At 43.0% G+C, this 25,940-nt stretch overlaps 1 protein-coding gene across 1 annotated transcript in view; it reads right to left on the bottom strand.

Annotated features, from left to right (window-relative positions):
• Positions 1-25,940, bottom strand: part of col24a1 (collagen type XXIV alpha 1 chain) — a 151,252-nt gene that overhangs the window by 105,519 nt on the left and 19,793 nt on the right. The window contains exons 2-4 of the mRNA XM_080430719.1: positions 23,045-23,115; positions 15,250-16,652; positions 2,608-2,661 (exon numbers count right to left, since the gene is read on the bottom strand). Coding sequence (XP_080286845.1) covers positions 2,608-2,661; positions 15,250-16,652; positions 23,045-23,115 — 1,528 coding nt within the window. The remainder of the gene's footprint in view (positions 1-2,607; positions 2,662-15,249; positions 16,653-23,044; positions 23,116-25,940) is intronic.

The following is a 25,940-nucleotide window of genomic DNA, read 5'->3' as shown; positions in this document are numbered from 1 at the left end:
TCAGAACTGATGATGTGTTTATCAAGCCATTCACATTATGAAACAACAATCAAGAATTATGAAAATTCAAAAGCATGTGGATAAACTTAAAAATTACTGTAACCACCTCTGACATAATACACCCTCTTACTCTAAGTACAACCTCACTGGCTAATATTTAAGGTAACCTGTTGTTAGATCCTTGAAATGCTTCTGACACTAAAACTACGACTACAACACTGTATAGACTGATATCCCAATGTCATGATTATTTCAAACTTTCGATTAGGGTTAATGAACGAATGTTTTCAGCTTGTAGATGGACTATTTTCACATTTTTTTGTACACCACCAATGTACAACGAAGTATAATATCCCCCAGACACTAAAATAAATAAATAAATACCTGCTTCTCGATTATTCGATTAACCTACATGAGCAAGATTAAGTCAGTTATTGGTTCTAAATATCTTGATATATTTTTGTTTTGATATATTTCTGGTTAATTTCCCAGACCTAACATCCTAGACTTCCTCAACTGATTACCGGAGTTCACGTCCAACTCCGGTCCAAGAGAGGACCAGAGTTTTTGATAATGCTAATCAGTGCAGACAGGATGCTGAGCCAGCAGACAGAGACATATAACCACAGTACCACACACTGCCCTTTACTTCCCACCACATAATAATCCTGGGCCTCCTTCTGTCTCCACTTTATGACTCACCCTAAATGGGGTTACTGTACATTCTGCAGCATCCATATGCTCTCCCTGCTTTTTACTAGGGGCTTTTACTGCTGGAGTTACGTGTGTGTGGGGGTCTGTGTGTGTGCGAGCGCACATGGAAACGTGTGTGTGTGTGTGCAGCCTGGTCGCCAGAGAAAACGTTGTCACAGTACGTTTTGCAGAAACGTAGAGTGATAACATTTTTTATCCCAAAAACGTTGCATGTGAACGTGGTCCGCAGATGAGTCAATTGTCGATTTAACGTTGCATACTAACGAACCCTAAAAACCTAACCCTGACCCTAACCTTAACCCTAAACCTAACCTTAACCTTAACCTTAACCTTAACCTTAACCAACCCTAACCCTAACCCATTTGTGGTCCAGAAACTGTCTGTCAGCCTGCCTTCCTGTCGGCCTGCATACATTGCATTGTATGTATGACTGTCTGTCTCTCTGCTGCACATGATAAGCTGCAGCAGAACGGAAAGTGAAGGCACAGGTAGACAATAAATAAAAGGAAGGTCTAGTTCTGAATATTACACCCTGCAGCTGATGTTGACATCAAGCGGTGCACGTGCATACAAGGGCACATGTACCCAAATCATAGGTAGCAAGCAAACTCACTTAAGAACGCAATCATTGATTAACTTCAGTTATGTATAATGGCCTTTACCTCCAACATTTACTGTACAGTATATAGCTTAGCTTGGGCCAAACACCTTGTTTTAAAGATGCCCTGAGGCGTGTGTGGCAGGGATCACACCGTCGCATCTTGACAGGCTTGGCAGTTTATCATGTAGTCTTAAGATCACAGTGGAGACACACCGAGTGCTGCTGCCTGCCGCTTGCATCTGGAAGTGTTTGCTCAGTCCACCTCGACGCTCCAAGGCCTCCAGGAAGTAAACAACACTGCAGGCATCCTCTCCACAGACTCATCTCATTCTTATGCACCATTACAAACAAAAGCCTTGTCCCTGATTCCAATCATGTAAACCACTAGCATGTCTGTCATCACCTTTCCCCCCGTTGGTCCCAGCTGGAGCACACCGACAAAGCAGCAAGCAGGCAAGCCACATATGGCCGGTGTGTGCTGGTTGCCATAAGATGAGGTGAGAGTACGTTGGACGAACCTTCACAGAATGTTTTAGTGCCGCTGATGAGCGCGAGTAAGTTGTGCGAGTAAGTTTCTACGAGCCTTCAAGGCCAATAAACCTGACCTTAACCTCTTCCTTGTGACTCAGCTCTTGAGCTTACAGTACTCCCCTGTCCCGAACTGCACCCTGGAGCAGCTGCTTCAAAAGGTCATTATGACACCCTGACTTATCTAAAAAAGACAACACAGCATCGTCCTCCCATATCCCACCGGGACCTGGAAGACGACCTTTCAGTTCTTCCATTTCAGTCCTTTCTTTTGTTCATTATGATCAGTGCTAATTATGATCAGTGCCTTTCTACAGTATGTGTTGTCTGAGCTGAGCTCCACTTATTTGGCATCAGTCTGTACATGTGTACTCTTTCATGTTCATACTTTTAACTTATTACTATGCCAGAGAAAGTTCAACTTGTTCAGCTACGTTTGGAATTACTTCAAGTGTGAAAGACGAACAACCAATATTTTCCCACTTTTTTCACCTTTATCGCTTGTAGCCCACAGATAAGCCTGGTTTATACTTAGTTGTGTGCCAGTGTCAGTCACCAACTAAAGCAGATCTACAAGCTCACAACACATTGCACTGATGCTGCGACACGTTGCGAGCTTGTAGATTGCCTATTCTTGGGCGCGTAACTATGTTTAACTCGGGCTTTACATGCATTGATTTAGCTCCATCATGACCCCTACTAAAGGCAATATGCATGATCTCCATTGCATGGCATGCTATCAATTTTAGGCACAGTTTACTCACCCGAGGACCTCTCTTTCCTGAAGGGCCAGGTAACCCTGGAGCACCCGGAGGACCCTAGACCAGGGAGAGATAGAGGGAAAGCAAGAGAGAGAAGCAGATCAAGACAGAGACAAAGGTGGGAGACAGAAAGAGAGCAGGAAGAGTAGAGAACAGAGAGAAACAGTGAGAGGGGGAGAGGAAGGGGGGGTATGTTAATGGCAAGCAATAACATGTAGTTCACTGTCCAGGCCTCTGTGATGATGAGTATGTGCTATATTTATGGAAGAGCTATTAAGTTCAAAGAAAGAAGCCAAGTGTTTTCAACTAAAAGCACTATTAGGGAAGCTCTGCGCCAGGAGGGTCAAGTTACATTCTCTGGATGAGCCAGACGCCACAAGCCTTTGGTCAACCCTGGGATTAACATAAAGGTTTGTCATGGAAAAAATACTCACAAGCAGGAAACACATGGAATGATTACACTTCATATCTGGTTGGATGCAGGATGTTAAAGGAAAGGCAGGAGAAATAAATAAAAAATCACACATGTGGACAGCACTTCTGCATTCCAGGCTGGAAACCAATGACGGGCCTCATTTATCTATATTACCCTTACTAACATATGACACTGAAATGCTGAGATACTGAGCCAGTGTTGTTTAATAAATCAAACCTAAATATGACTCCACAGTTTAGGACTTTTCAGCAGAAACAGCTCTCCATTCAAACCTGTTAGTAGATTGTTTGATAAATCGCCCTTATAATTAACGAAAGGTTCGGGCTGCTACGCAGCCCTCACATCTAGAGTTCTGGCCTCTACGCAGCCCTCACACCTATACGTATAGGTCCAACTTATATACGCCCATACATGGAGATCTCTGTATCTGTCAGTCCTTGTCCCTTTTATGCCCATACTGTATGGAGATTTCTGTATCTGTCAGTCCTTGTCCCTTTTATGGCCATATATGGAGATCCCTGATGTCATCCGTATATTCGCATACATGCCCATATATGGAGGTCCGCCCGCCCCGCCGGTCCTCCCTTAAGCCTTTAATATAGATAAAATATCTTTCAATGAGTTTTAAATTCTATTACAACATACGGTATCGTACACAGGAGGGGCAGACATGTATACAATACACAAAGGCAGATATAAATCAGACCGCAGCTTTAAAACACTGTTTTGGCTCAGACACAGCAACAGGAGCAAGAGAAAATATTACATTTGCATATTTGAGCTTCGACCATTCAAAACCCTTCATTGACTGGGGTCTACCCTGGGCCCACTTCTTTCTTTCCCCTCTACCCCAACTCTCTTCACAAGCTGTAAGCTTGCAGATCTATTATTTTCCCAGAATGTTCGCCTATTCACTATTATGACATGCCCACAATAGGGACGCTAGGGTTCAAGTGGTTAAATGCCAGAGTGAAGGCAATACACTGTGATAGCTTAATTAATAAATCACATATCCTCATAAGCTGGACATTCTATAACAAGTCAATTTCTCATTTAACCCTTTAAGACCTGAGGTGATTCTTCAAAATGTTTTCTAAATCCTAACATTTTTTTTGAAAAGAATTTAAAAAAAAATGTTTTTAAGATTTTTCGAAAATAGCAGATCTACAAGCTCATAGCGCGGCACGAGTGCCGCGCTATGAGCTTGTAGATCTGCTATTTTCTAATAGCCAAAGAAATCTAAAGTGACACAGATGCGTTCCAGGTATTAATGGGTTAAATCCTAGGCTGAAAATGCCCTGAGAGTATAACTATTGCAACATGAAGAAACTATCAAAGGCAGAAAGGAGCCCTTGGGTTGTTCTGCTCCTTGAACAGCCAGACGACGAACGCAAACTCACTGCCAGCTAGTTTTGTATCTGATGGCTCCTCAGAGTCAGACTTGTCAATTTTGATTAGCAGTGCAGAAAGGCTTTTGTTTACTGCTTGGCCAGTACTCCGTCTCGAGTTATGATTGGAAAATGGCAGTCTTTCAGAGTCATTAGTGGGTATTGTGTATACCCTTGAGAGGGCATTACAACACACTGCTCCAAATAAAACAACCATGTAGGAGATCTCTATATATTCTTACAGGAAGGTTGGCTGAGTGCACTGAATTATATCAATCAGTGATAACGGGAATGACACACAGACCTATTCTGGGGTTATGAATAAACATAAATATATATATACATATATTTCAGGAATGCACTCCCCATCTGCATCTGAAAGGCTATTTTGGTAGCATTTTTTAACCATTACTTTATCCAAGGACACTGGATCATGGATCATGTTTGATGCATTTACACAGCTGTCCAGTACAACTGTCGAGCAGTGGTATTACAGTAGATTCTGTAATGGTAGTGACTGAAGAGCTGAAGATAGCAAACTAATGTTAGGGATCCAAACTAGCAACCTTCTATTAAAAAAGCCCTAGCTCTAGGCTACCAGCGATATTGGTTTATCTGACATTGAGTAAGATGTTGCAACTAGAAAAGGTGCTCCTCGCAGCACAGGTCTCCGCCAGGTCAGGTAGGTTATTGTGGCCTCCTGGTGGCGCTATAATAGGCCAATGTGAAAAGGGTGCCATTTCTTCTTAGGCCTTTCACGGCAATCGGACACTGCATTGATGATTTGAGGCATTTTGTTCAAATCGGACCTCTCCTGCAAACTTTGGAAGCCAATGTTAGCTAAATAGGATGGAATATGAAAAATCGGACAGATCTGTGTTCATCACATGACTATAGAGATACTGTGTAGCGATTTGCTTTAAAAGGCAGATGTAAAAAAAAGCAGGGCAGATGTTTGTCCTTGGCATCTAGGGAGTGTGTGTGCAAAGTTTCATGCAGATCGGTGCAGTTATAGGTAAAAACGCGAAACGGCCTGTTATAGCGCCACCATGAGGCTGATTTGAAAATGTTGAAGTGGCATTTCTTCCTCGGCCTAGTGGAAATGTGCGTGCAAAATTTCACAGAAATTGCATGCTGCGTTCATGATTTGAGGCATTTTGTTCAAAACAAACCAATCCTGCAAAATTTGGAAGCCAATCTTAGGCAATCAGGATGGAATATCGGACAGATCTGTATTGATCACATGACTATAGAGATACTGTGTACCGATTTGTGTGATGTTTGGACAAAATCTGTAGGAGTAATATCCAAAAATGTGTTTTGCACAAATCGGCCTCCTGGTGGCGCTATAACAGGCCAATCTGAAAAATTCGGGCAGAGGTTCTGAATTGACATCCAGGGAGTGTGTGCACAGTTTCGCAGTGACCGGGTCTCTCGGCCATGCAATCTAATCCAGTTCAATAACAGAGAGATCGAGTTGTTCTACATGATAATTTTATTGAATGGACATTGTAGGCAATTATTCAATAAACATTATAAACATTTTGGCGATTAGACTCCGTTAACATTTATCGTACATATGCAACGTACATATGTATAGGATATGCTTAATAGGGAGAACCCCCCCCTGTACATGAGTATGAAATATGATTAAGGGGAGAATTCCGGGAGTCTAGACGCTGGTGGTGGCAGTGCGGAGACGAGACCCTCCTTCCTTCTTAACTCTAGGCGCTAGAGACAAGGTGGAGTTCGGGGATGGAGGTGGGTTGCTTGCTGCATGCTGGAAAGAGAATGACCAGTGTGAGAGGCAGTGATATTTAAAGGCGGAGTCCAACCGCCTGATTGGCTGACTGCAGATTGACTGCAGGTTGGCAGATTGGCTGCAGAGCATATGAACAACTCTAGATCTTCTTTATTGAATTTGCGCTGTGAGCTACATTTCAATAACAGAGAGATCGAGTTGTTCTACATGATAATTTTATTGAATGGACATTGTAGGCAATTATTCAATAAACATTATAAACATTTTGGCGATTAGACTCCGTTAACATTTATCGTACATATGCAACGTACATATGTATAGGATATGCTTAATAGGGAGAACCCCCCAAAACAACTTACCGTGGCAGGTGAGACCTGAATAAACAGAATAACCTGTTGATTCCTGACCTTCGGGAGTCCTAGGCGATGACCGCTGCTGTGCGGTGCCCCACCGCGACTAGGAACAAGGACGGCTCGTGATGAAGAACTGCATATGTTCTTGAGCCGGGATTGAGTGTTAAGCAGGGAGTGACACCAGATTTTGAGACGGCAAGAAAGGCTAGAGGCCTTCAAGGCGTCTTAATGACGTGAGAAACCACCACCACCAGCTATATGTCGCTGACGATGGAAACCGTCAGCGGTTCTTAAGCAAGTTAAGCGTTAAGCAGATGAACTGATCTTAGCATGTTAAAGTGTTTTAGCTGATAACAGAAACAGGATAAATAACGAGGCAATGGCAGGGACAGAAGAACACCAATCCATGGGGAGGAGAGGTGAAGTTATTTACGCTGAAGTATTCCTATTGAAAAGGGACGGCCAGAATTCACTGAAGATATGGGATAATCCGCTATAGTGATACATGTCTATCTATGTGTTCAACAGGCCTGATAAATGCAGAAACCTGTTGATTCCTGAACTTCAGGAGTCCTAGACGGTGTCCTAAAGCGATGTCCACTGCTGTGCCGCATCGCGAGTAGGAGCGAAAAGGACATTCTATTCCTTAAATAAATCTGATGAATATATATAGTTGTGTGAAAAATCTATGTGTAACAGCATCTTGCTGTGGACCTCAGCATTTCATTATTTAACTATACTAAAATAATGCAGCATGCATCTTAAAGAGAGGTCATCCTACAATTAATGAGAATGAAGTCTACTACCATGTGTAACAGCAGCGTGCTGCAGACCTTTCCTAACAGCACAGATAAGAGGGATGCAGCATGCGTCCGTATATAATCCGCTATAGTGATGCATGTAGCTTAGCGAATAAGTTGGAGCAATTCCTGACGCCAACTGGCAGATACCCATCAGGGGTGGTTGCTTGGTCGCTGACTGAAAGGAGAATGAGAGGTTAGAAGCAGTGATATCCTAAGACATGTAGCTTGATGATAAAGTAGTCATTCCTGAGATGCTTGCTGACTGAGAAATGACAGGTTAGATGCAGTGATATTTGTGGATTTGCAGTGGAAGTGGAAAAGTACTTGCATTACACAGATCGTCAACATGGCTCGTCTGTCTCGGGATTAGCGAGTCCTTAGCGCCACAGACACTTAAACGTACTTATCCGTTGACATGACCTTTATCCAGCAATACATGCATATAAATATTTTTAACACAATCCTACTATGATTCTACAAAGCTCTGTAGAGCGAGGTGAAGCCAAGTTCGGACCTGCCCTGATCTCCTCAGTGGCTGGAGCAATTGATCTGAACGTTGACCGCAGCCATTGACCATTACCATGGGCGTGGAACTGCGAAGCCCGTTTTTCGATTTCACCAATTCTCGGCTGTTTAGAGTTTGTGTGAAATATGATGCCATGGTTACGGGGCTGCCCAGCTATGGGACGAACTGCCTCCCAGGTTGCCAGATCGTGTGCGCATATCCCTCCACGGATGTGTCGACCGGGTGCGGACTAGATTATCATAATTCTAACAGCACTACAGTTTCCTTCCATTTGATAAAATGAAACCCAGTCGCTGACTGCAGATAGGGAGCAGAGCCCTATTGATTAGGGGTGCTCGTTTAGTGACGTAGATGATGCGAGGTGCTACGAGCATGAAGTATCAGATCTTCATTGAATTTGCACCTGGAGCTACATTTCAATAAAGAGAGATCATGCTACTTGATACAATGCAACATTAATAAAATGTACAGGTTATGGCGATTAGACTCCATTTGCATTTTAATCGAGCAGATTAGGAATAGGAGAGAAAGCCCCAAAACAAGGAGAGTTAGGTTTAAGGGGAAAACACCGTGAAGACAGAAACGAACAGCGAGTGATGGGCTAGAGAAGCCCAGACATGAGATGACACTTAGCGAGGAAATGAGCGTGGCCGGAGCCCGCCACGGCAGAAGCCAGGGAAAATTTAGCCAGCAATGGAAGGCTAAGGAGATGCGTGGCCACCGCGGCCTTTAGAACGACAAGAGAGTCAGTGCGAGCCGGCAAGAAGTCAGCGCGGCTAGCTGTTTTCTTCTTTCGGCTCGATTGGCCACCGCGGCCTTTAGAACGACAAGAGAGTCAGTGCGAGCCGGCAAGAAGTCAGCGCGGCTAGCTGTTTTCTTCTTTCAGCTCGATTGGCAGTTTGCTTGAGAAGTCAGCGCGGCAAGCTGTTTTCTTCTCTCAGAAGTCAGCGCTTCTCTTAGCTCGATTGCCTGATTGCTCGAGAAGTCAGCGCGGTTAGCTGTTTTCTTCTCTCGCAGTCAGCGCAATAGGCTGCCGGCACAGCGGCCGTTTGCAAGTCAATTGAAGTCAGCGCGATTAGCTGTTTTCTTCTCTTGAAGTCAGCACGTTTGACTGCAGTCAGCACGTTTGACGGCTTGCACATGAAGCCGTGTTGGCAGCATGACGCCGGGGTTGGCGATTTGAAATTAGAGGTGAAAGAGAAATTAGAGGGCCATCGCGGCTCATAGACTGACCCATTTTGTCAGGTGAAATTTAGCCAGTACTGGAAGGCTAAAGCTACTAGAAATAGCATAGACTGCTTATACGCCAAATACAATGTAGTCGCCAAGAGGCTAAAGCTACTAGAAATAGTATAGACCCTTTGAGTCAGGAGAAGTTTAGCCAGCAATGGCCATGTGGTAATGAATGAGAAAATAGATAAAGAAATGGCCTGCTAGGCCAGCAGAAACGGCAACTTAAGCATTAACATTGTGATGATGGCAGCAATTTAGTACGGCAACTTTAGCATTAACATGGTGAAAATAGCATTAGCTGTATTAGCGAGTAGTCGGCCGTGTTAGCAGGCTCATAACTAACCTTGTTTTAACAGCGGTTGAAGCATGAGCTGAAGCTGTAGTAGCAATGCAGTCGGCAGTGTTAGCAGAATCATGACTGACTGCTTTAGGGATTTAGCAGACGTGAAAGCAGCAGGCTGAGTAAAAGTTGCGTTAGCTCATAGCAGCAGCAGATGAATAGCATAGCTGTAATTCTTAGCAGACATGTTAACAGCAGTTGAGTGATGGTAGCATTAGCTGTAATGATAGCCGGCCTGATAGCAACAGGCTGAGTAAAATTTGCATTAGCTCATAGCAGCAGCTGTTGAAATAGTATAGCTGTAATTCTTAGCATACATGATAGCAGCAATTTGAGTATGATTAGCTGTAGTTGCGATGCAGTTGGCAGCATTTAGCGGACTCATGACTGACCTTAAGTTTGCAGTAATAAAACGAATAGCATTAGCTGACTGTAGTAGTAATAGCAAGCAATTTGAGGAGCATGGACATGATAGCTCAATTTCCAGCACGCAGCGATGGTTTGCTCTCATCTATCCGTCCTAAAGCTGAAATGCAGACAGCAGCATGAGCGGACCCATTACTAACCTTGTGGTAGCAACGGTTGAAGTAGAATAGTTGAAAGTTTGACATAATAGCAGCAGACTGATTAAGAGTAGCATTAGCTGAAGCTGTAGTTGCAATGCGGTTTAGCAGAATTTGCTGGCTCATGACTGCAGCAGTTGACATGCGTAGTTGACATGATTAACAGTAGCCTGAGTAAAGGTACCATTAGCTGTGATGATTAGCAGTTATGTTAGCAGCAGTTTGAAAAGTTAGCATTAGCAGTGATCATTGTAGACATGAGTTAGCATTAGCTGTAGCAGCAGTAGCAAGAGCAGTCAGCATTTAGCTGAGTCATTATTGCATTCATGATAGCCTTACACTCTGTTGAAAGCAGGGCTGGAATGAAGGCAGCCAATGCACCTGAAAGGTGTGTGGCCAGATTGTTGGATAAGGCTGAAGCACCAGCTGGTGATTGATGGAAAAAACCTAGTCATGGAAGGAATGAGGTAAAAATGCAAAACATCAGATCTAAAATAACCCTGAAAAATTATTGAAAAAGCTGATGAGCTGCCGCTTGGAGCTCTGTGTGTGTAAGCTGCAGAGCATGGAGAGCACGCGCTTTGTTTGAAAGCTCTGTGTGTGAAGCCACAGAGAGAGCATGTTTGCTTGCTGCATGCTGGAAAGAGAATGACCAGTGTGAGAGGCAGTGATATTTAAAGGCGGAGTCCAACCGCCTGATTGGCTGACTGCAGATTGACTGCAGGTTGGCAGATTGGCTGCAGAGCATATGAACAACTCTAGATCTTCTTTATTGAATTTGCGCTGTGAGCTACATTTGTCATGAAAAAATCACACCCAGTGTGAAGTGGGCGGTGTGGTCATCACAGTGGTCATCATAGTGATGGAAGCTCACTTCCAAAAAAAAAAGTTTTTTTGGAAGTGCATAATCCTATTTATAGGTTATTAATGTCATCATGTGTCTCGCTAGCCAATCACAGTGCTGAATAGAGTCAGCCAATAGAGTCAGCCAATCACAGTACAGCTAGGGGTCTACTAATGGGCCAATCACAGTGCAGGAAACTAATACTAATGAGGTGTCCCAACCCCACTTATAGGGGCGGCTACACCGCCCAAAAATGATTAGTCATCCAAAAAGGAATTCCCCCTCAACTACCTCCTCCTCCCACAATGAAGCTCATCATCGATTTGTGTACACCGTTGTCAACTATTGTATTTATAGCCTAGCCTCTCTGGGAAAACAAGAGAAACCCAAGAGAACAGAGGAAGATGAAATCGTCTACAATTCAGCAAGTAGCCAAAAGAGAGGAGGAAGTGTATTAGCCTAAATTAAGCAGAGTTTATACAGTAAAGGGCTAATCTAAGATTTGTTGATCCAAGTTTTTATTTAATTTTAACAATTTAAACCTACACTTCTTTACTTCTTACTTCTTTACTTGGCCTCCTCCTTTGGCAAAAATAGCGATCTACAAGCTTACGTGCCGTGTAGCGATGCATTGTGAGCTCGTAGAACTATTTTCTCTGAATGTGCACCTATTTTGACATGCCAAGAATAGGGATGCTACGGTTCATGTGGTTAACTCTGTTGCTCAATTTAGTTTTAACTCTGATTAACAAATCTTAGATTAGGACTTTCACCACATAGTGGCCTGGAGTCCCCCAGGGTCAGGGATCTCTACCTGCTCCTTTTTTCCTTCTACACCAAATCTCTTAGCCGAAAATAAAAAAGCCCCAAAATAAATAGACGAAAGACGAAGACGAAAAAAAAGTGTTGTAAGGCGCAAACAAATCAGTCAGCTCCATATATGGGTACAAAAGGGGGCATGCCCATGTGAGTTGTTGAAATCCCTGTTGAAATATAAATCTCAATGACATCCAGGCTTAAATTAAATTTAGGGTAGATTTGATCCATGCTTATAATGTTGTGCAACAGTTCAACTTTGATTTAAACTGGTTTAGGACTTAATCCTTGTTGATGCAACCTACTCAAAGTCTTATAAAGCATTAAGCCCATTGTTCCATTTGAATATCACATAGCTTCAATTTGGTAATACATCAGCTTGCGGTAGAATCCCCTCATTGGTATAATATGCTTTATTTAATTATATCCAATCATACTCTGAAGACATTTTCTATGGTTATTGATTATTTGGACACAGCATCCTATGGCTGAGTCAGCCGCCTTAGCATATAAATTACAGCAAAATAAATATGTCACTGAATATGAATTGGATTTGGACCAAACTGTCAACTCACTTTCAAAGTTGGATGCAATGATTAAATAAGGGTGACTACTCCAAGCCAAAAAAAGTCACAGAGCAGCTCATTAAGTCACATTGGTTCTGTGAACTTCCGTCATAATGTTAAATTGAATGTCAGCAATATCAGACCACCTACTGTATGAGACTACTTTGAGCAGAACATAATCAACATTAGCATTATCAATCAACATTACTCAAGTCATCTGTGTAACTGTGTACTTCCAATCAATGCTCTATACAGACTGTATTTAGGGTCATGCAAATTAGGATGCATTCTGGACCTCTTCTAAATGTCAGACATGAGAGACAGAGAAAAAGACAGAGAGCAACTAGAAAGAACCAGCTGTTTGTTCCTCTGTTGCACTCCCACACACAGACCCAATGGAAACTGTGAGCACTGCACAGCACGACATTCACCACAACAACAGGCAGGGCCTAAAGAGATCATGATGCTCATGAAAATAAAAAGTTAAAGTTAAATAAAGTTCACGCTTGCTCTGGCACCACCAAGGCAGAGTCTCAATTCAATTCAACGCATAGAATTGAGGACCCAAGTTCTGGAAAAGTGACAGCATGAATCATCTTCGTACAGCCTGATTTATACGTTGTGAATTTGTAGATCCGCTATTTTTGGCGCAAAATAGCCCCTGCATTGTATCCTATCATATCGTCAGCAAGTGAGCTGTCTGCATAGGCAGACCTAATAACAGACGGTGGAAGTGAGATTTCCGAGAGGGGAAATGCATTAGGAAGGTGATGAGTGACTTACGTCTACACTTCCATCCCTTCCATCCTTTGAAGCTCAGAGTCCAGGTGAACTCCAAGCCATCCTTATAATCAGATATCAAGTCAAGACTAGCCTACTGCTCACGATTCAGAAGTTCATAGGAATAAATGGGTTGCGCCTCTCACCAAGTTGCTCAATGGTCAGATAAGCATGTTGCTCAACACACGCAGTAAGCGTGGAATTGCTTTATGGCTACTGGATTCTGGATAATAGATTCACATTTTGATACTTTGTCGTCATGGGTAGCAAATCACTCATTATACTTGGTATAGTTTTTCTTTTTTTAGTGTTATGTAACATAAGAAAATTATTATTAGAAAGTAAGTCTCAAATGATGGCTTGCAAGACTGTTCTTTTTGCCTCACTGCAGAAAACACATCTGAATCTTATTCTTCCTTCCCGCATATGGAGCAACAGTCAAGCAATAGTGCCGCAAGCAGTAAAAATGCAATTTACATGACTTTTATGATAAATTTGCGATGGTGGGAAAAAATAATTGCCAATAATTGTATAACATTCCAGTTCCAAAAGCTAAGTTTAGACATCTTTCATCATGTAAAACTGTTAGCCCATTCATACCACACTGTTTATGTAGTTACGTGTTTACGAAACTAATCTTTTTTTGTTCCTTTAGTGAAGAGGATCATCTAGTTTTGAAGTTCTAAACAACACAAGTTCAAACGCACTAATCCACTGACCTTCATCTGAACCTGTATTCAAAACATCCCTGCATCAAAGCAGTCAGTAGCAGACTGAGCCAGTACATAGAAGGAAAAAAACAATAGGACAACAGCAGAAAAGAACAAACACAGTGCAACATTTGTTTAAAATCCTTTCATGTGGTGGACCCACAAGAAAATGTTCACGTGTTCAACCCATTTTGATTCCAGGCCTATAGAGAGAACCTAGACTGTTTGGTTCTAAGCATGCTGCACACAGCAGAATTCTGACTCTTGTGGGGCAATTTGTACACTCTGTGAGAAACTAACACTCAGAATTTTACTGTATAGTAGTATGCTAAACCAGGGGTCTTCAACATTTTTCAGGCCAAGGACCCCTTAGCTGATAGAGATGAAGCAGGGACCCCCATTACACATTGTACAAAAATGGTGTTGCAGATTTTCATAGATTTCATAGATAGCTTCATCAGTGGATTCATGTTAAAGTGTATTTTCAGACATTAAACCAGTTAAACCGTCAATACTTGGTCTGGTCTTTTTTCCCTCTACACCAAACCTCGCCAAAAATAGCAGATCTACAAGTTCACAACGACTCACAGCACGAGGCGTTGTGAGCTTGTAGATCGGCTATTTTCGGCTAAAGTTCTGGTCAGAATAGGGATGCTAGGGTTCAAGTGATTAATGTAAAATGTAAAAAAAAAGAATCCTACCACACAAACGTTTGGCGGCCTCCCTGTAACTCAGAAGACCGCTTAGGGGTCCCGGACCCCCTGTTGAAGACCCCTGTGCTAAACTCAAGACTCTGGGAAGTAAGGACGAGCTGCAACAACTGTCTTAGCTAAGGTGCGTAACAACCATAAAGTCACAGGTGCTTTATAGCTGAGGTAATGCCATGGAAAACTCTGGCATATCAGTTCACTGATCTAACATCACGCACATCCTGAGGCTTTGATCAGGAAAGACAGAAGGACCTGACACTTTCTCATGGAAACATAAGCAACCAAGACCAAGATCTCATTTAGAAGAGTGGCAGGTTGTTTCCTCCATGGTTTCATGGGATAGATTCACACGGCAGAGGCCAAGCTAACATAACAGCTACAGTAGCTGACGTCATGAAGTTGGACAGATGGTTAATACCTTTCTCACCAGAGGCTGACTGTACTGTATCTAGCAACCAATAGATGATCAGCTCCCTCACACAAAGAGAGAAAGAAGGTGGCAATATTTCACCGGGGGAATGACATGTGTTATTATCTTAAGCACCGGTTGATACATGAAAAAAAGAAAAGCACTTGGACATGCCATCACCTTACCTCTAAATCAATCCACCGTCCTGCCAAAATCTTTTCTTTCATATAGCTATCCTGTGAGTGACTATGGGAGCAAGCCAAGCCACTCACAGCATAATGACCGTAAATTAACCATGATTGCTTTGCATTGTAATTTATTTCCTTGATCATGCATGCTGTAGGTCTGCACTGACTTGTAAGCGTCCCAGACAAGCAATATACCGCATTCATAGTCAAGCACTTACCGGAAGACCTGGTTCTCCTTTGGAGCCATGGAAGCCGCCTTCGTAATCATAGAAGTAATCTTGCTCCTCATATCCGTAATCGTAGCCTCCTGTGTCCGTATCGTCATAGCTCCCATCAGTGCCACGCTCTTCTGAGGTGTCCACCTGGTTCTCCCGGTAGAGAGTAGTGCCATTTGATATCAGCTGGGTTTCCAAGAGCAAGTCAGTGTCCTGGGTCTGGGGGTTTGAGTCCGTGGAGCTGGTACTAGAGGGATTCCTAAGGCCCTCTTTCAGACGCCTGACTGAGGTGATCAAACCAGGGGTGGCATCGGTGGCCGGTGACCTCCTTGGACCGCTCTCCTCCTCTGTGTTGTTCTCAGACTGAGTGACAGCGCCCTCGGGCTTCCTAGTGCCCCCTGATGGTATGGCGGTGACGGGAGTCCTATATGAGACGCCCAGAGTGGCCAGATGGCTCAGACTGGCTGAGGTGGGATTGTTGGGGTGGAGGGAAGCGATGGTAGTGGAATGAGCAATGGTCTCCAGAAGGGAGATGTGGCTCTGCCTCCGGCCCCCCAGATGAGGTTGTACTGATGGGTTCAGAGTTGAATACTGTACAAGGGGACTGCCAGTGGACGGGTGGAGGATTGCTCTAGTCGTTGCGAGGGTCTGATGGGTGTGGGAGTCTTCAGCCAGTGTACGGGGACGATCCGTAGTGGGTGCGGGGCGGTCATTAGCCACCATATCTAAACCTGATCTCGGCAAGTGCGATCGAAAAGTGTCGGCCAGCCGACACTGTTTTTTAAGGTAGTCGCAGTAGCGAGTGGCAGCCTGGGCAGATGGGTAGATGTCCAACTGGCAGACACGACCCAGGAAAGGGGCTGCTTTGGAGTTCATCCTCCCAAGGGTGAACATGCCCCCAGAATCCCCCAACACCTGAGGCCTGACGAGTGTCTGCTCGCGCCGGTGCACCGCCCCGCAATCCGCATAGAAGGACACGGAGCGCGGACGAACGGCAACGGCAAACGAGTGCTGGCGTCCGTCCTGCCATTCGTAGGTGAAGTAGACTGAGGCCTTCTCAGCAGTGTACACCGCCACTCTGCGCGGCAAGAGCTGGATGCCAAAGCGTAGCCGGTCCCTGCCGTCCTTGACGCTGAAGAGAAAAGCATTGTTCGCTCGCCAGGAGCTGAGGCTCACCACCACAGAAAACTCCTCACCGATCTCTGGCGGGAACAAGCCGCCTGCAGGGGCCTCATAGAGGGAGTTTGGGTCGAGCAGAACTCCGTCTTGAGAGGGATCGGGGCTCAGGGGTGTGGGAGGGTTGATGGAAGTGGAGGAAGAAGAGGGGGAGGGGGAGCTGGGCCTCTTGTAGGGAACGTCTCTGCTGTTCTGGGCTGTGAGCCCCAGCCGATAGAGAATATCCACTCCTAAAGGACAGAGAACAGACAATGGTAAGCTTCAAACTGTGAGATTATAACAGAAACCTGGGCTAAGTAATAATCGATAGAACTTAACTGGTTCAAATTAATCAATGTTCTCTGGTGATGCAATATGTGAACCCAGTGTACGGTCATACGCCATTTCTCTGACATCAGAGATTACCCATAATCATAGTGGCCAAGGAAACAGAAGCTGTCAGGAAAAGGAGCACTAATCCAGGTTTACTCAGATCACATGACAAAGTACATTTCAGGGCATTTTAAGAGCCAACTGGTCACCGATCAACTATTCTAGGACACTGTGAAGACCCTGATCCGTGTTTGGTAAAAGCAGATGTATAGCGCAACAACAGACGGTCCCCTCGTCATTTTTCTCCATGAGCAAGGAACAGTACCAGCTGCGGTCCATATGAGTGGAGGGGACGGGACAGGATCCAGGGGTAGTGCAGTGCTGGGATACAGTAACAGGATTTTTTGAATATTTTTAGCAACAGAGATTCATGATACCAGCCTTTTTCCAAAGGTCTGAGTCATTAATTTCCCTTACTCTCAGCCAGGTAATCCCTCAAAGAATTGATGTTAGACCTACTGACATTGAAGTACAGCATGTCAGCAGCAGAGCCTGACCGATGCCAGATTTTTTTATCCGAATCAGATCTCGGAGAGTCCTCCAGATCACAGATTACTGATGTTTTGACCGATATTTTGTAAAACAAAAAGTGCAAAATCTAACAATCAATTTGAAAAACTTAGATTTGATTAAAGCTTCTATTCGAGAAGATTTAACTATTGAGCTTGTAGATCTGGTTGATAGGGGCTAATCGTCAAATAATGGCCGATATATCGGCCACACCGATATGTCAGGCGGGCTCTAGTCAGCAGCAGTAAAAAAGCAGCAGGCTTTGAGCAAAGGAGAAAAGATGGATAACTAATCTGTATGGAAATGTTACATATGTCAACACTGCACTGCAATTGCTTCATAAAAAGTTAAAATGACACAATATGAGTAATGGTAACAAGGACACATATTGTAAATGTCAATTGATTCATAACAAGGTCAGTCATTTTGAACTTGACCCGACGCTGTGTGTGAGTGTGTGTGTGTATGTGTGTGTGTGTGTGTGTGTGAGTGAGTGTGCTGGCAGACAGTCAGTAGCACTACGGAATCCAGGAAACAGGAGGGGTCTTAAAGCATGTGTGTCTGTGTGCATGTGCGTGTGAGTGTGTTGGTGGAGAAATCCCAGGAGGAGGTGCAGCAATGGAGGTATTTTCATTGCTAATCCAGAGACGCTGCTTGCTTTGAAAACGATTGTTATTCATACTCCTGGAACGTTGCTGCTTTACAGATTGGAGATCAGTGGTGGAAGAAGTACACAGAATACAAAAAGACTCTGTTACAAGTCAAAAGCTTGTACAAAAGTAGTGGCATCAAAATATAGTTAAAGTACCAAAAGTAAAAGTACTATTTTTAAAAAAAAGCAAAAGCAAAAATAGTAGATCTACAACCTCACAACACGTCACGATGTGGCACATTATGAGCTTGTAGATCAGCTATTTTTGAATAGGCTATAGGGCTTAATTGGTTAATGTATGTTTTGTAATCTAAATCTACAAAGTAACTTGTAAGTGGAGTAAAACGTACAATTTTGCCTCTGAGATGAAAAGTATATAGTACAAAAGAAAAAAATCGAATACTCAAGTAAAGTAAAAAGTATTTGAGTAAATGTACTTAGTTTACTTTCCACCAATGAGGGAGATAAACGCAACTTTAACTTAAAGTTTCAATATCATTATTTGCCCAAAATGTCTATGAATTTAACCAAAAAAAGGACATTGTGCATTCACTGTTGCTAATTGTCAAGAATGCAGACAACGAAGAAAGAAAACAAAACACATCAGACATCAAAGTTGTAACATAGCTGTTGCAGACGAGTCGCACATGTGTGACTTTTTGACATTTCACCTCGTTGGGGCCAAATCAAATAGCCAACTTAGAAAACTTGGTATAAATGTTGACAGAAGAAATGGGGGAATGATCTGCCAGATGGGATGTCGGTTTACCTTTAAATCAAGTACTTTCATATGGAAGCACTTAAAAAATATGTATAAAGGAGCATATCATCAGGGTCCTAATTGCATTTCATAATTGCACCAACCTTTCACTGAGAAAGAAACGTAAGGATTGATAGCCTACCAATCAAATGCTGTTGTATTTCAATTCAAACAGTCATCAAACGTGTTACACATGTGGAGAACAGTATTCTGCATTAGTATATATAGTATATAGTATTTAGCATTTTCTTTTTTACTTTGTGTCACATTGTTTTTACAACAGTATGCCATTTTATTTTATTTTGACATAATTAATAAATAAAAAATATTCATACCTCATGCAATGTAATATGAAGTATATGAACTATATTGTAACAGCTTATGGGTTTGCTGGTTTAAGTACTGTATACGAGTCCCAAAATCACACACAAAAATGTTATAAAACGTACGGTAAAGCTACAATATACTTATTTTAATAACTAAAACATGATAACTACTTGGACATCTGCAGTGGTTGGAGGTGGTCTCCCCACTCTTCCATTTAAACTGCTTGACAACATTAATGACAATAAAGTTATTTGAAGCAGACAGCGCACTGGATTGGACATATGCTGCCATCTTTACTGTAGTTCGGACATTGTTGTAATTACTTCTCACTGTCAGAAGAGGGAGACAACGGACATAAAACTTATGGATTGTAGCTTTAAAATCTTTCCTCACTAAGCCCTGGTGTCTACAAAACACAAGTTGTAATATTATTTTGGTGCATATTGTGGTGAAGCGGGTTATCTCTTTTGTAACAACTTTTAGGAACAAACATAATGCTCATAATAAGTATAATCCCCAATCCAGAAATGAGATCTATGGGATTAAAACTTCCAAAATATATACTATACAAAAACCATAGCAGACCAGGATAGGGCAACCTGGTAGGAAATACAGTGGGAAACAGTATTTGTCTGGTGAGAGGGGGTGGTATACACATTTTGGCTTTGTTTTAAGGTATGGGTGAGTTTCAAAGGTTGGAATTCAACCCAACCAAAAGGTTGCTGTTGTTAGGACTGAGGGAGGGAGAGAGTACAGAGAAAGAGAAACATAGAGATTGATTGAGACAGTGGGGAGGGAATGAGAAACATGTCTGGATGGCAGTGGTATTGCGGGACTCAACTCCTGCATCTGAGGCAGGCAGAGGGTCTTGTCTATCTATCTGCAGCGGATCTGAGCGCACGCTGATGTCCTTGACATTCTTTGCCCGAGGTAACGTCAGCCTGGATTCCAATTAACCTGTCTCATATGTGAAGAAAAGCTGCTCCAGCTCTCAGTTCACATTCCTCCTCCCCCTGCTTATGATGGATTGATTCTGTGTGGAGTGGGCTCCACAATGAGAGATATGAGCAAGGAAGACAATTACACAGGCTTTAATAAAGCAACACAACCCTGATGGTGTTTACGTTAGTGCACCTCAACCAGAAGCAATTGGGACTATGTTCAAAGTCATGTATCGTGGACCTGTTTCTGAAAATTAGATTTGTCATAAATGTAATCTTTGTACGTTATGTGCATGCATACAATAAATGTTTTTCCTGGCAGTGTCCCAGCAAAATGCCTGTCAAAAAAACTATATGTCATCTCAGCCAAGATTGGCTGATTCAAGGAGTTGACGGTGTGGAAGAGTAGTTTTCTTTACTTTCTTTTATTAAGGCTCTTCCTTGAGTCAAGGCAAGTTCTTGCAAAGAAGTTGCATACTGAGGCATACAGTAACAGTATGTGGGCTCTCGAGGAGTGCTCTTGCAAAGGCTGAAAAACATTGACGCGTGACTCAGCGGTGATGAAAACTTCTATTTCTGCTATCGCTGACCAATCGCCAACTTCTGTCCTCACCTCCAGCTGCTCTCACGGCTGAACGCTGCGCGGATATCGTCTTTTCTCCAACATCTGACCAGTAAGGAGGCACAGCTGCCAAAATACACTAAGCATTTCCCTGGGATTTCCTCTTCCTCTCTGTCTGACTGATTATTAGCGTTCCTTTTTCCAGAGTGCTCTTCTTAGTGTGTCCTTCACAGTGCGCATGTACGTGACATGTTTAGAGATTTGACATGATGGACCAAAGATGAGAGCAGTGAAAGAGAAATGTGTGGGGGGGGGAGGGAAGCAAGGGAGGGGAAGGGATATTTTGAACTGTCTCTACCTGCATTCTGAAACCTAGGGGGCAAGAGCAGACATGTCGAGTTCAAAAGAAAGCATGAGTGGAAACGCTCCTGTGTGCAGCTGCTGTCCCTCTGTGATGGACACACTGCCTGTCCCACTGCCTGGTATAAGAAGCTAGCACAACACCAGGACTGTCACCATCATGACTTTTTAGTTGACAATTAATGGTCATCCTACAATAAATGCGCGAAATCTCTGCATATCTGTCCATGACGTATCTCCAGAACTGTCTGACCGAGCGACTTCAAACTCGGTGCGCACATCACCGAGGACCCGAGGGAGTGCAGTGACCAGTTCAAAGTCGGTCGGAGCGGCAGATCGACCGATATGCCCATATATACTGTAGGCAATAGGCATATAGACCCCTTAACAGACGACGTCACACTGATAAGAATCAGTATGCGCACGCAGGCCGGCACCAAATGAAACCCATTCTGTCATGTCTCGCTAGGACGCGCCTCACTAGCTAACACACAAGAGGGGGTTGGGGTGTGCTGAAACCAGCGCACCCCGAAACAATATGTTGGGAATTGATTGCATGAAACAATCACCTGTGCGTCCAGTCTCAATGTTGGTAAACAAATAATTGGTCTATATGGAGATCCGGTTGTCCAGAATCGCCGGGCATAAAAAGGACAAAGGCAGACAGTCAGACAGAGATCTCCATAAATGGAACTAAATGAAACATTACATTTCTGTTTGCCTTTTAGGCTTTGTAAACAAAAATGTAATGGAGCAGATATGACAAATAACTTAAATATGCAAAAGGCAATTATGATGACAATGCCCGCTACTAATGATAATGATTAACGATTTGATACTTTCAAGATTTTTCTAAAATAGCTAAAATAGCTGATCTACAAGACCATGGACATCAACATGGGAATAATGATAGAAATATGACATTTCTGTTCATTTCATCCAGCGGTTCTCATTCTAGTAAGGCACACTAAAATGCAATCATTCTGAAACGCCTGCTGAGTGTTAATGCTGTCACTTCACAATGTGAGATAGCAGTAATCAATCACAACTTGTCTGTCCATTGACACCTAAAGCAATAAAAATGGGTTTGTGATCCATCACTAATAGGACTGGAGGGCAAAGGTCAGCAATAGAACTTTGCTTAACCACAGACAAGGACAATAGAGACGGAGGGTTTTACTAACAGAAACAAGATGGGGTCTAATAGCTTCCCTGTGGATCTCTGAGGTCATAGCGATGTTGTTCGCTATGACCTCAGACCCCATATGTGGAGGGCACTGGTCGGTGTAGGAGTTTGTAGGGCTGCAAGCCTGCAACTATTGATTATTTTCTTAGTGATTATTCTATCGATTACTTTTTTGACTAATCGACTAATCGAGAAGGGAAGCCGATGCCTTCACTCCAAACCACCCCCCCCTCCTGACCGAATTCCCACTTGGCACTGCACACCCCTAGCCTGGTATCCAGCCTGCTTCGCTACGTTCGGCGGACTTTTTTTTCTCTCTTCGCTTCTCAGTCTGGAAAGCCTCCTATTTCCAAGGGAGGCGGGACATGGCATAAGGTAGGAATCGAACCGTGGCTTCTGATTGGTCTGTGGTGCGGGGCGGGACAAAAAAAACAGTGTGATCGTTGTGATTCGTCATTCGTTTGAACAACATCCAATCAGCAACGACGTTGCCCAACGTAACATATGTAGTTCCAGTGTAGTTCTGCAAAACGAGTCAATAGGGTGCTCTCCAGACTGAGAAGCGAAGAGAGAAAAAAAAGTCCGCCGAACGTAGCGAAGCAGGCTGGATCCCAGGCTAGCACACCCCCAGGACGTGGAGGACACACGTACCAAATTTGCAGTCAATTGGTTTGATTGATCGATTGAATACTTTATTAGACAGAAATGTAGACAGCGCACTGTCAGACATTTGGGCTAAAAGGATAACACAAAAACACACACACACACACACACACACACACACACACACACACACACACACACACACACACACACACACACACACACACACACACACACACACACACACACACACACACACACACACACACACACACACACACACACACAGGTTTTGTGAATTTATAGATACAGTAGATGTCACTATCTATAAGGTCTATATGTTGCTTACCTTGTGTTAGGTAGTCTTCTTCTGCAGATAGCACTGCAGAGCATGCTGACAGGAGCAGGAGGAAGTTCCACCTAGAATGACACATACACAGTGTTACAGTGCTTTACTTTACTTTATACTGTTCAGAAAGAAAGAAAACACAGAGTCTAATAACAGTGTGGCCTCCCTGTCTAATCTTTAGTTAAGTTACTGTCTGAGCAGTTTGTCAACGAAGCCACACAAATCACAATGCTGTGTTCAGTGGTGAAGCTGCATTATACAGTAGAGTGCAGGCTCGTTTAGTCAAACAGACATTTTCATGGATTTTCTTTTTTTTACAGAGCATGATACATTATGACCCAACCTTCACACTAGTGCTGGGCAATTACGGGGCCCTCACACCTACAGTACGTTGCACCACCGATCAGACTGATACGCCCATATATGGAGATCTCTGCATCTGTCTGTCCGTGTCCCTTTTATGTCCATATATGGAAATTCCTGGTTTCCATCAGTATATGCCCATGTATGGGCATGCTGATATGTCCATATATGGAGATTTACTTATGTGTATAGGACTGCTGCATCTCAAGGGGCTATCCTCTCAATACATTCTGACCAAATTCTGATCAGGGATTGTGACCGCAGCATTTCCCCCCCCAGGGGTCCTTGAGGGGGTTCTAACTAAATGATAGATAGGATGCGATGGTCACTTATTGGTCTCCGAGAGTGTACAAATGGAACCGAATGGAACCATGCCGTACACCAAAATGGACCCGTACACTCAATCTACACTGAGAATTTCACAGTGTAGTTTCCCAGAGATAAAAAATCATATCAAATGGAGGTCTGAGAGTTAATGCATATCACATTGGGGGGTCAATGAAATGAAAAAGGTTGAGAATCCCTGGGGTAGACTGTCCCACAAGATGATGCTGTGCAACAGGGTTTTGAGTTGATTTCAACTGGCCACTTTGTTTGGCATGTTGGAGATGGTGGTCAACAGTTGAATATTTAATATTTTATAAGGCAATAATGTAAAAACAGCACAAGTACAGTTAATAACATTTTGACTAAAAGGTCCGTCCAAAAAAAGTCCTTGCGGTCTAGTTTCGATTGAGGTCCTTGAGTTCACCCATTTAGACATGGAAAGCCTATACGTTCTTATACCCTTCAATCCGGGAAAGCATCTGTGTCCTTTTAGATGTTGCTATGTATATAGTAACATGACATTTTATTTGTATTATTTTAATAAGAAATTCACTTTTTCCAGAAAACGGCCTCAGGTCTAAATGGGTTAAATTAACTAATTGATAATTAAAAATATATGTATCAATAATCGATTTGATAAAATAATTGATTAATAATCGTTCAATATTTTGACCATGGAAATATATGTCCAAGCATTTCAAATATTGGGAAAATAGCCTATCTACAAGGTCACAACGTTTTCATCACCCTCTGGTGAACACATTTGTGGACAGAGTGACACGCACGCACATGTGCACACACACCCACCCACCCACCCACCCACACACCCACACACCCACACACACACACACACACACACACACAACTAAACTAATTCAATGCACAGCTGTTCTATGTTCTATTATCAGCCTTGATTCTCTAATAATGATTGCCTGGGGCAAGTAGTAAACTGTTAGGGACAGTAGCTTGGCCAGTCACTTGCATTTTTCATCAAGTTGCTTTATTTCAAACATCATGGACTATTTCCCAAATGTTAATAGTAAATTACACGTTATGCTCCCTCCAACACCACTGCTTAGAATAAAACAGTTTTACCTCAACCGAAGCCAAATAATACTGTAGTAAATTGGCAGTAGTAAATTGCAGTAAACTGACAGTATCCTGCTGACTTGACCATCAGTGTTGCTGCAGGTTGCATGTGGCTCAGCCACTGACAGCTGTGGAGTTTCTTGTCACTCTCAAGTCTATTACCAAAGGTATTTAACCATAAGCTAAACCAGTGAGGGGGTTCCAAATGCACCCTTACAGGTCTGTAACTCTGAGAGTTATGGGGGTCCATGAAATAAATACAAAAATGTGAGAACCACCGGGCTAAACAAATGATGTAGTGACATAAGCCAACCAACTGTTCTGTACTGTACATTTACCCCCAAATTAATATTGATGTTTAGAAGCACTATGTATTTCAGTGCCATAGACTTTGTACTAAAGCCTTTAGCGTATAACAGTGACTACCAGTCCAATCAGCTGGCAAATTTAAAGATAAGGGAATACCACTTGCCTGGGTGATCATTTATTCACATAATATAGCCTCATAGCCCCTGCCCTCTCTCGTAACATGCATATTTACCAAAATTGTGCATAGTCCATAGTCAGATAAAAACAATAACAGTGAGATGCTTAATGTCAATGCATGCTAGCAACATTACATGCCGGCTTACTTTCCAATTCTGTTTATTTACAACAAGCTCTATAGATAGGCCAGACGACTGCCTCCCTGCTTCACCTGAACGTGCCTTCTAATGTCCCTACTCCATGGCTATGCCCTGGGTAAAAGGACTGGTAGCAGCTAGTGATCCAGCTGTGCCTGCTGTTAGTGATAGTGACCAAGCTCATCTGCCCTAAGCTCCTACCTTTTGGAAGATTTCATTACACAGTAAAATCCGGAGTAATAATTTAACTCTGAGATTGTAAAATGTGACCCACAAGGGTAGTTATTTTTTTATTAATACTTTCTAGCTGTGTTCTTGCATCCTTCATGTTGCATTCACAATGGCAGGGGGAGTTTCGAGGGCTACTGCACATGGAATTAAATTATAAAGAATGTATCATCTCTGCTGTTATGTATTGAATGGTATTCAGATGAGTGTAAAAGAAAAACAGGAAGGAACAATATGAATTGTATATCACAAATACACAACTCAGA

This window comes from Gymnoscopelus braueri (genome assembly GCF_963280865.1).
Source record: "Gymnoscopelus braueri genome assembly, chromosome: 6".
NCBI classification, from domain to species: Eukaryota; Metazoa; Chordata; class Actinopteri; order Myctophiformes; family Myctophidae; genus Gymnoscopelus; species Gymnoscopelus braueri.
This window is presented reverse-complemented; position numbering and strand designations above follow the sequence as displayed.